At 37.0% G+C, this 12,157-nt stretch overlaps 1 protein-coding gene across 1 annotated transcript in view; it reads right to left on the bottom strand.

Moving 5' to 3' along the window:
• LOC109058218 (spermatogenesis-associated protein 20) overlaps positions 1-12,157 on the bottom strand; it is a 34,516-nt gene that overhangs the window by 21,544 nt on the left and 815 nt on the right. The window contains exons 2-13 of the mRNA XM_042767766.1: positions 12,019-12,156; positions 11,690-11,754; positions 11,430-11,584; positions 11,198-11,341; positions 9,558-9,759; positions 9,215-9,345; positions 8,998-9,102; positions 8,148-8,222; positions 7,346-7,558; positions 6,721-6,913; positions 5,487-5,655; positions 308-516 (exon numbers count right to left, since the gene is read on the bottom strand). Coding sequence (XP_042623700.1) covers positions 308-516; positions 5,487-5,655; positions 6,721-6,913; positions 7,346-7,558; positions 8,148-8,222; positions 8,998-9,102; positions 9,215-9,345; positions 9,558-9,759; positions 11,198-11,341; positions 11,430-11,584; positions 11,690-11,754; positions 12,019-12,156 — 1,799 coding nt within the window. The remainder of the gene's footprint in view (positions 1-307; positions 517-5,486; positions 5,656-6,720; positions 6,914-7,345; positions 7,559-8,147; positions 8,223-8,997; positions 9,103-9,214; positions 9,346-9,557; positions 9,760-11,197; positions 11,342-11,429; positions 11,585-11,689; positions 11,755-12,018; position 12,157) is intronic.

Genomic DNA, 12,157 nt, shown 5'->3' with positions numbered 1-12,157 from the left:
AGAGAAGGACATTACAGCATAATAAAAGACAGTGATGAGGTTACGTAAAGAGAGAATGGGGCGGTTTCAGCAGGGTATGTCTGGTTGAAACAGAGTTACCCGGGCGAGGGTCCATAAGAGCGCAGTGTGGTGGTGCTATCAGCGGTGGAGTGATGCAGAATGTAGACTAACAGCTACAGATTTTCATCATCCTTTCCGTGACTCATAGCCACCCACACACTCCCAAAGTAAAAAGCCTAGATCCATAGGCTTTCCACACCCTTAATACAGGTAGCATCACACATGATGTCACATTTCTGCTCCTCACCCTGTTTGAGAGCTAACAGCAGCGTTGGATCTGAGGGGTCACTGCAGAAGTAGCCGCTGCCCTGGGAATCCCAGAAGAGCTGATCCTGCCTCAGCTGGAGTTCTTCAGCCCACTGCAGCCAGTGGACCCTTTGCGTGGCCTCAAATAGGTCCAGCAGCCCACACACCACAAAGGCATAGTCATCCAGGAAGCCTGCAATGGGAGATGCACTGGAGAGAACATTATAGAGAACATTAGTAGAGAAGGTCAAGATCTTCTGTTCTTCCACAAATACAAATTCAGATTCTTGTTAATGTTGGGTTGACCTGCGTAATAATGTCATGTTAACCTATGCTGGGTTGATCGACATAACATACGCTCTATTGACTGCAACTGTGGCAGTCTGCCAATTTCCAGCAGAAATAGTTTAAACACCAAAAGAATGGAAAATGCATTTATAGCGATGCATATATCAGTGGAAGCCTTGCAAACAAGAAATGAAGAGGGTTCACAGAATGAATTCAAAACTCATAGACTCTATGAATAACTTGTATTCACTGTAAGCTACTTCCTGTGAATGTGCGAGACTTCCAATTCATTAGCCGCTGCTGGTAAATAACTACTAGAATAACATGCAGAAAACAGTTTAACCAGAGTTATTTTAGTATCACTAGAAACTATTATGGTTTTATATTTTGAATTAATTTTCATTTTTATGTTTTCCATTTTCATTTTTAGTTAATGTTAAAGCAATTTTGTTCTGTTTTTGTCATTTGTATTAATTTTTTTTATATGTCAATTTTATTTCGTTTCAGTTTTAGTTATTTTATCAAGTTAAAATAAATTAAATTGAGAAATGTTGTCTTGGCAACTAGCAGAAAAAAAAAAAAACAAGTTTACGTTTTTTATATATTTTATTTTATTTCACTATTTTTTCAGTAACATTTATTTTATTTTAAGTAGTAATGTTTTTAAGGTTTTAGTTATCTATAATAACCCTACCTTAATATTTATGACTGTACAATGTTTATGACTGTAATTGCTTTTACGTTTTTAAAAAAAGTATTTTGTATTTTACAAGCAATTCTATCATATCATGTGACTTGCTTAAATCACAATAATGTTTTAAATGTTATGGTTATGTTTTTGAAATCTGACTATGTGTGTCATAAACATAAATATATTAATGAAGTGTGTAATTTCTGTATAACTAGTGACATATGGAATTGCAGAAATAAGTTTCAAACACTTCCCCACTCCAAATTCACAGCACTACTTGAGCCAATGCACAAAAAGAAGTCTTGATGAGAGAAGTCTGTCATTTCTCTAGATTGTTGACATTTTGATTAAAAATTAGAGATACATAGCTTACAATTAGATCACTAAAATGCATAGAGAGGGTGAATTTTCATTTCACACCAATTTAATCAATTGCGAATCAAGCAGGGATTATTGACCGCATGCCACAAATGCAATATAAAAAGATGACTTTGACTTGAAATTACTACAACACAGAATCAGGATGCACATTGAAATAAAAAGTAAAAAGATTAATCTCAATGAGCTTCAGTGATATTTCACTGACTTCTATGGCCGGATGTAAGCTTAATTTAAATAGTACTTTAAGAACTAAAGGAAGTAGGTTCTCCTAAACTTGTCTAATAAAATAAGACAAAAATAAGTGGAGGCAGAACAGTCTCTGTTTACTGAAAGTGAAACTTTTTCCTCACTGAATCTTTGTGTGAGTGCATAACAGCCCCATGGGAAAAATACACATCACACACATTCACAGGGTAGAGTTACTGCATGAATTACGTCCTATTTCAGTCTATTACAACTGCTCATGTCCACATGGTACTTCTGTTCTTATTTCAGAGAGCTTCATGTTGATTTGCTGCCAGAATTGGCTGTTGCAATCCATGACATGAAATTGGAGGGAAACGTCAGAGGCAGTCGTTTTGTCTGTCGCTCAACTTCTATTATAAAAAAGAAAGTTAAAAGGGAAAAAAAAGGATGAAAGCAAAAGTTCTACTTACTGTATATTGTTTGGGAAAAAGAAGAAATTGAACATTTTGTTAAATTAACAGGTTTGAAATTACATAAAGGCAAGAAAAATATAAAATAAATTTTATTTATGGGTGATCTGTCTCTTTAATCAGTAAGCATGACAAAAAAGGGTGAGATTCAGATAGTTAAGCAGTCAGTATGACATGCCCTACCAAATCACTTTGCGCACTGATTGAAATGCATATAAAGACATTTACGTAGCAGGACCTTTGTGGTATAAAAGCCACAAAGGCTAAGTTCCAAGGCTAAGTTTCTTTTTTCTCAAAAAGAAATTCCTTTTGAGGTGGTGTCACTCAAAAAGATTGCAAAAGTCTTTGATGTTTAAAATAAATTTGATTCAGATCACATCAAGGCCCTTCAACCCTTGTTCTCTGACCCTTGAACAGAGGTGGCACTGTAGCCAGCTGAGTGTGAGGAAACAGATAGTGACAGGACTGAAGATAGTACAGTGTCGGCAGCAGGACGGACGAGACGGGTTTAACGCTGGGAACTTAGCCTTCATAGTTCTTAGCTCAAACAACAGACATTCCAAAGGATGAAAAATGTCATGAGGTGCCTGTGAGAAGAGCACCCTCAACCTCTGACCAATACCTCAAGCTGTCAGCTCTAATGCACTATTCAAATGTCATATACAATAAGTGCCAGGTGAATTTAGATAAAAACCTGGTGACTAGGTACTAAACATCTGTGCTTTAAAGTTGAAGGAGTTCTACATTACTTGGAGAAATCCATCATATCAGTGACAGTAACTCAGATGAAAATATCCAAAAACGTTGAGCACTGGTAAAATATCTATTATAATATAAATGGCAAATGCTGAGTCTATGGTTATGGCATCTAGTAGCAGTGGCTAAACTGTATATGCTAACTAGACCTTTATTGGACCATGAGGTAAGTTTCTTCTCAGGTATTTTCGACCCACAGCTAGGTTTATAGGTTCAGAGAAAAATATGACTCGTCTGTTTCAGTTTCTTCTTTGTAAGACAACAAACAAATCAGCCTGCCAGGCGATTTTTAAAGAACAACTCTCCCTGGATTTTTCCATTCCTTCCTTGTTCATTCTCTGTATTCTCACCAGATGATACAGTCTCTTCAAAGTGCAGCAAAGCCACATCATAACTTCCACACAAACCTGTCAGGAGACCGAAGCTTTAAAAAAAGAGTCTAACCTCTTTCTATCTCAGGAGCCAGAAGGCTTCTTGTTCCAAACTGATAGATCTACTCACAATGCAGTATGATTTTTATACTGCTGAACAAGATTTGGACCATTTGCCACATTCCTTGGAATAACAGCACAGCCACTGGATGGTTCATGAATAATTCACCTGGCACTACATTTTTTACCTGGCCCAGATACTTTAGCATATTTCTTCTATTACAATAAAAGGCCCTTAATTCCATTTGAGAAGTACAACAGTCAGGTAACCTGTCTCATTTTTATCAAACATTCATGCCAGATTTCTCTCTAAATGTTTTCACTGCATGGCACAAGGCTCTTTAAAGGATTAGTTCAACCCAAAATGAACATTCTGTCATCATTTACTCACCTTCATGTCGTTCCAAACCCACGTGACTTTCTTTCTTCCGCAGAAGACAAAAGCAAAGGCTGTTTTCCTTGCTCTTTTCCAAGCAATTACAATGAGTCAAAAGCTTTCAAGCTCCAAAAGGCACCATAAAAGTATAATAAAAGTTTACTTCCCCATTCAACTGCATGGAAAAAAGTGACTAGTACAATTTTCAGGATTTCTGATGGGATCTTAAATGGCTTGAGAGTAAATAATGACCATTTCATTTTTGGAGAACTATCTCTGTGAATGAGAAATATTCAAAGTGAGGAACAATGCAAGACAGTAGTTCCTCTTGAATGGATGAAATCAGGTGGCCAGAAACACAACTAATTCCTCAGTAATTCATCTTCTAGCTGGGATGCTTCAATTATTCCCTGTGAGGGAAATTCTCCAAAGGAAATTAAAAACAGACCGACAGAATTTTCCAGCTCCCTTATGCAAACAGACCGGAGCAGAACTGCAAGAGAAGAAACATCTCATCCTACGCTAAATTCTAAGTATTAAGGCCAATCAGATTATTACAGAAGGAGTGTTCCTGATTAAGCATTATGCGAGGTGACAGCATGACAAAGCTACTTCGTCATTATCCCATTGTGGAACACTCAATGAAAAAGGTCTGAAAACAGCCAGTTGAAATCAGTTACAAATGGTGTGTGGGTTAACTCATAAAAATGATCAGCGTGACCTGACAAGCACACTCGGCATTGTGGGATGACCGATGTGCTGACACAGTGTGTTAATGAAAGGTACAAATGAGAGGTTATCCCAAGAATGAGGCCAGTGAATTTATGTGTGTGTGTGTGTGTGTGTGTGTGTGTGTGTGTGTGTGTGTGTGTGTGTGTGTGTGTGTGTGTGTGTGTGTGTGTGTGTGTGTGTGTGTGTGTGTGTGTGTGTGTGTGTGTGTGTGTGTGTGTGTGTGTGTGTGTGTGTGTCTGTGGGCGATTTAATTGAAAAGCTTTGTACTGTGCTGATTTTGGGTCATTTCTACATTGGCAGGATATGTGCCAAGGCAATTAAGACCTGGAAGCAAGACAGAATGTGTGCTAGTTTTCGTGCCCTACTGTAAAAGTACATACACCTTGCTCATAATCCATGTTATTTTTGCATTATTTATATAGTATTATAGAATTTATTAAGACGCGAATTAGTTTTTATTTGAATGTTAGTTTTAGTAATTTTGTTATGTCCTTGTCATTTTTATTATTCTTTAAATAATTTTATTTAATTTCATTTTAGTACTTTAATTTCAACTTAACTTTGTTTAGTTAGTTGCCAAAACATCACTTCTAATTTTCATTTAAATAGTTAAAGTTAACAACATCCCTGATAATAATATGTAAAAACGTCCCTAAACATCCCTTCTATATTCTCCATTGACAAACTTGCCAAATTAACATTCAAATTAGGTTTTCTATTTTAAATAGGCTTTTCTTTTCATAATGGTGGGAAATCAGATTGAAGCTAAAAAACTAGCAGTTTACAATCCATAACTATTCTTATATCAGCCTCAGTGCTTTTGCAGGCTGAATACATTTTATTTTGGGACAGCCAGAAATGTTCCTTACGCTTGCTCCACCTCCATATTATCTCCACGGTAACAGGAATGGAGAATCCTCTGGCCCTCTTCGTCCCACAGGTGTTCTCGGAGAAAACAAGCTGCTCGTTCAGCTCTTTCCAGCAGAGCTTTGTCGCCCAGCATGGCTCCGACACGTGCAAACCCGGACAACATCAGCCCTGACCAACCAAAGAAATGGGAGTGGACACAGATTAGAAGCTTTGGAAAACCTGACCGTGTTCAATTTAGAAAACAAGTTTCTTGGAATGCCAAAGCCATATTCTGACTGTGGTTTCTTAGGCAAAAAGTACTAGACAATCAAACTTAACAACCTGCTTATTTAAAAATTTCCAGAAGAGTTCTGAATTTCAGATAATGAAACTCACCCCCAACAAGGGCTAAAAACATTTTGATAAAGATGCAGTAGGTGCCAGCCAAGACAGAGGAGTTTTAAAAAAGGAGACATTAAGAGTCTATAAGATCTAAAGTACAATGTGTTCAGAGGGCTGGGGATCACGAACAATAGTCCTGTCAGAGCTCCATGTGCCTGTAGCCCTGACATGTCTCATGGCTATGCGAGTGGGCCTATCAGGTTTGATTAATGCAGAGAGTTTCTCTGCAGGTACCAGTATCCAGTCGGTATGAATTAAGAATGTAATGGAGCGTAGCTCTAGAAGGAACAGTTTCATTAAACAATGTCTCAGGCTTTCTTTAATTAAGATATCAGCTCATTAGTCACTATTCTTTGAGCTCTTTTGTCAGCCAGAGCTCTAAAAGGGCCTTGGCACCCTGCGAAGGCTTTGATATCCTTTCATTAAAGACAACGAGGGCAAAGACCACAACCCAGAGGTCCCCTATGTAGGCTTTTGAAGGCTTGGCACCACATCTAAGCACCCCATGAAAGAACTCTAACATTATAGTGCTGCTATTAAGGCATACCCAGTAAAAAAAAAAAAAAAACATTAACAAAGCTTGTCGAACACTGGACCTTGTTTGCAAAATTAAATCAATAAAATTGTGAAGATAGGACAGTGGTCAAATAGCTTTAGGGGATGCAAGCATTGTGATTTTCTTCATGCCTCAGCCTCTCATTGATTAATTGATGGATGTTTCCATTTCAAAACATTGTAAGAAATGCAATTAACTCTAATTAAATCTTTTCTTGCTCAGTCCCCTGGAATTTCCAGCAGTTTATTACTGGCTGACACATTTACTTTCTTCCAATCAGGATGCGGGAAACTTACCATTCCAGGAAGCTAGCATTTTGGTGTCCAGGTGAGGAGGTGGGCGTGCTCTCCGTACCTCGGCCAGCTTGGCTCTGGCATCGGACAGCAGCTCAGACAGTCTGTCCACGCTGATGCCAAAGTGAGCAGCGGTGAGCTCCACTGAGTAACGCACAATCAGCACATTTTGACCCTGCAGCTCTCCATGGGGGTCCTACAAAAACACCAAGAGCACAAGATTTAGTAACAAATCAGTAAACGCACATACCAAACAAAAATCCCTGCCATTAAAAAAAAATTTGCATTCTAATATATTTGCTAAACTTTTCTTTTTGTAATAGTACTTCAATAATTATTTTAGTAGTTGAAATGTAAATTTGTAAATAATATTTTTGTATATTATTATTTTTGAATTACAACAACGGAAATGGTAAGGAAATGGAAGAAACAGGTAGCTACACATTAACATAATTTTATACCTTGGATCATGCTTTAAAAATTAATCCAAAATAATTCTTCAAATACATAAACATTTATTTGTATTATTAATATTATTTCATTTATTTATTTATTTATTTGTAGCCAAGAGTCTTTCTAACATGGTTAGAAAGGTTCTGGCTCTCATAAAAACCTCAAATTCCCGAACCTGAGCGGGGTCCACGTTGCCTTGCTCTTTCACACCGTAATGATGCATGAAGATATTCGCCTGTGTTATGGCTCCTGTGGCACCTTTCACAATGTCAGGAAGCAGCTCTCTGATCTCTCCTGCTGTCCACACACAAAACGCTCCCTCTCTCTTCTCAGTGGATTCCACCGTAGGAAAGGAATCTGCATCCTCAGCGCTATAGAAGCCACCAGACTGCAGAGGGCAGCACAATGCTCATAATCAAATGTGTTTTATTTATTTTTTGTCGCTTGTAGGCTGTTTTCGAAAGTACATTGTGTTTCTTGAGGGGATCATTACTTCTTGGCCACAAGTTATCTCGTAAAACATGTTACATTACATAATATCAGCATACAGTGAACCTCAGGTTCTCAATTACAGAATAATAACAAGGGGATGATTTATAGTACAGAGAGCATGCAACGTTTTCAGCTATTTTATGTATTCTTTTCCCAAACAGGTATATTTTGCGTCAGGGAAAACACTGACCTCTAATGTAACTCTCACAACCAAAATGAATAGATAACTAAGGTTCAAGGTAAGCATTGTTGGTACCTAATTACTCCATAAATCATCAAAAATAAAATTTTCAAAATTTGATTGTGTGTGTCATCAATTCATTCATTATCACAAGATGGCTGGCACCCTGTGCAGTATAGTGGAGGAGGGTTGACCTCAAAAAGGGCTCTGACCTGGGCGATTTTTCCGTGCTTTTGTGGGTTGGTCCTGATACAGCATGACTGATGCCAAATGCGGGATTCTAATGAAGGGGAAGACAACTCACCTTGTCACTTAGGTCTCTGGAGACATAAAGCAACACGTCACGAGCCACATCTGCAAGTAGGCATTCCCCCGACACCTGCAGAGATCAACAGCCATAACAATACCACACCCAGCAAAGCCAATGCCAGATACATAACTAGAAAATGTCAATTGATTAATTATATAAATCTTAAAATCATCTTAAAACAACTGAAAATTTGCTACAAATTTACTCTCAGGCCACCCAAGATATAAATGATTTTGTTTCTTTATAAGAACATATTTTGGGGGGGGGGGTCACATTACATCTCCAATGGATCCTTTGCAGTAAATGGGTGCCATATAAATGAGAGTTCAAACAGCTGATAACACAAGTACAAAAAAGTCCATCCACTGTTGTCCTCTCACATCAAAATGCACCCACATATTTATTTAGAACTGTTTTCTGGACTTGTTTTTGCTTGTAAACTGTGCATGATCAGTGCATATTTCTCTCCTGATTCAGATGAGATTTTTTTTTTCACTGGAGAAAGCAATATTATGGATAAAAGACTCATATTTTAGCCAGAAGCAATGGTTTGAAGTTAACACAAAACAAACTCATCTATATCTTGGATGGCCTGAGGGTGAGGAAATTTTCATTTTTGGGTAAACCATTTCTTTAACTTTTGATACAGAAACACAAAATAAGCAATATAAAACACCAATAAAGTCCTTATTCTGTCTACAAACTCCAGAAGTACAGCACAGTATTTCATTATTGCTTTCTAGATATAAGCAATTATCTGGACAGATAAGAGACACAGAAAATATATCACATATTAAAATATATAAAATGCATATAATGAGTACCCCCACAAATATATTCCCACCTGGTAAGCAGTGATATAGGCCACTGCAAGCTGGCCTTGATCGTATAACATCTTTTCAAAGTGAGGAACATGCCAGGAGGAGTCTGTGGAGTATCTGTGAAAGCCCTGAAAAAAAAGAAGATTTTTGTGTTTGGTTATGTAATTAAAAGGGAAGAATTGATATTTAACATCTGTTATAGTTGAGACAGGTTCTGAATACACAGTATTTTCGTGTAACCTGTGCCACATGGTCATGAATGCCCCCTAGTGCCATCATTCGGAGAGTGTGAAGGACCATTCGCAGTGCTTCTGCTCCCTCAGAGCTGGCACGATTTACTGCCCAAAATGACATCAGGAACATCAGATTCACTGGAGAAAAAACAAACAAACAAAAAAACACAAGGTCAATACACATTATTAATGCAGATGCATATTTGACAGGTAATTAAGACAGGTGTTCAACAGAATTTTGTGTTTACACTCTTTGTGACTCTGTTCTAATAATAAATTAATGACAGACTGTAAATACTGTATAAGCTTTAGTGATAAATCCTTTCAGTTCATCCCAGTGTTTTGTTTACCAGGGGAAGGAAACTTTGGTGCCTCTCGAAAACCTCCATATTCTTCCTCATAAGAGTGAGCCAGCTGCTGGTAACATCTGTTGGCAACATCTGGGCCGGATGGAAGAGTTTCTCCAGGGCTGGCAGAGATTTCTGTCCCCTTCCTGAGGGCTTCCAGTACTCTCTCTCCACTAGACTCCAGGGTTTCTCTGTTGCTCTGCCACTAAAACACACAGTATGAAGGTACTCAGACATCAGAGCACCACAGTACGAGGTTTCCAAACTTAGGATGCCATTGTCAATATAAAGACAGCTATATATTTGCATGTATAAGGCCCATTTATACTGTAAAAAAATACTAAATATACAATACTGTTCAAAAGTTTTTTTAAAGAAAGATTTTTTAAAGTTTTTGAAGTAAAGTCTCTTATGCTCAACAACGCTGCATTTATTTGATTAAAGGTAAAAACAGGAAACACTGTAATATTATTAGGGCCAAGCAATATTAAAAAAATAAAACCATCTCGAGATTAAAGTCATTATATTGCGAAATTAAACTCATTAAATTTCGAGAAAAAAGTCGAAATACAATCTTGAGAATAAACTCATTAAATATCGAGAATAAAGTCATTGTGTTTCGAGATTAAACTCGTTAAATTTCGAGAAAAAAAGTCGAATAAATACAATCTTGAGAATAAACTCATTAAATATCGAGAATAAAGTCGTTGGGTTTCGAGAAAAAACTCGTTAAATTTCAAGAAAAAAAGTCGAAATACAATCTTGAGAATAAACTCATTACATTACACGCCATTAATGGCAATGCCGTACGGTTTTAATTTATCATAGCTGTCCAAGTGCCAGAGTGCATTTGGGTGAAGCCAGCGATAACCTTGCATGTTGGACGAAAGCGAGTAGCCTACATCGCGCAAATTGGACTGATTTTTTTCTTCTAAAAAGACCTAGCCGCTTGCAAATTCTCTTTAAAGTTTGTGTGCTAATTATTATTGTGTCATAATTAGTTAAGTTGATAGTATTTCTTTGTTACTGAAAGAAAGTCTAAAATATAGCTTGACTAAGTGATCCAACTCTGCCATGTCCTCTATAGGCTATGCAATGAACACTGATCGAATGCGTTATTCTCTACATTTCATTTCGACTTTTTTTCTCGAAACACAACGACTTTATTCTCTAAATTAAATGAGTTTATTCTCACGATTATTTCAACTATTTTTCTCGAAATTTAACGAGTTTTTTTCTCGAAACACAACGACTTTATTCTCGAAATTTAATGAGTTTATTCTCAAGATTGTATTTCGACTTTTTTTCTCGAAATTTAACGAGTTTTTTTCTCGAAACACAACGACTTTATTCTCGAAATTTAATGAGTTTATTCTCAAGATTGTATTTCGACTTTTTTTTCTCAAAATTTAACGAGTTTAATCTCGCAATATAATGACTTTAATCTCGAGATGGTTTTATTTTTTTATTATTGCTTGGCCCTAATCCTCTTCCGTACTAAACATCATATTATAGACACAAAAGTACTAATGTTTTCCATAAAGTAAAAAAAGGACATAAATGAAGTAAGAAAACACATATGAAGAAGTGTAACATATTCAAAATATTAAAAGAATCTTTGAGAAAGAAATCTCAGCTCTTACTTGTTCTATAATTCGTAAAAGCACCGTTTTCATTCCAGGTCTTCTTCCACTGTCTCTGGGTGGAAAGTAAGTGCCACCTATGAATGGCCTGAGGTCTGGTGTGAGCCACACACTCATTGGCCAACCACCACCACCACTGGTTGCCTGATCAGAAGACAGTCATCATATTTCAATCATCCATGACACTTTGTAAGTTATGGCGTTGACAGCAATGAATTCTACTGGTACAAACCTGCACAAATGTCATGTAAACTTTGTCCACATCAGGCCTCTCCTCTCTGTCCACCTTTATACAGACAAAGTTCTTGCTGAGGATTTTTCCAATCTCCTCATCTTCAAACGATTCCCTCTCCATCACGTGACACCAGTGACAGGTGGAATAACCCACCAAGCAATAAGAAGCGGTAAAGACTGTAATATTTAGGCTTATGCATTAAACAACAATAATAATAACATGTATCCAACATGTTTTCAAGTATACCAATATGTTACCTGAAAGAAAAATGGGCTTGTCTTCACTCTTTGCTTTATCAAAGGCTTCTTGCCCCCATGGATACCTGTTAAGGAAGAAAACACCAGAAAAATAAATATTTAATGGCAATATTAAATTAACTAAAGTTAAATGCATTAAAATCTAATAGAAGTGTTATTTGATTTCCATACAGTAATACAGGGAAAATACAGGGATGTTTCATTAAGAATAGTAAGACTTATAGTAGTATATAAAGAACTCACAGGGTGCTTTTTGTTGACAATTTCAAAAAACTAATAATAATAATCTAAATTGACTTTGTATTTTACAGTAAGCCGAAAGATCTCACCAGTCCACAGGGTTATGCGCATGCTGTAATAAATAGGAAGACTTCTCTTTACTCAGGCGATTGGTGTGTTTTGGGGTCTTTGATCTGTCCGGTCCATTACTTCCTGATGCCATGCTGAAGAAAATCACTCCAGAAGACC

Source organism: Cyprinus carpio, chromosome A12 (assembly GCF_018340385.1).
Source record: "Cyprinus carpio isolate SPL01 chromosome A12, ASM1834038v1, whole genome shotgun sequence".
NCBI classification, from domain to species: Eukaryota; Metazoa; Chordata; class Actinopteri; order Cypriniformes; family Cyprinidae; genus Cyprinus; species Cyprinus carpio.
This window is presented reverse-complemented; position numbering and strand designations above follow the sequence as displayed.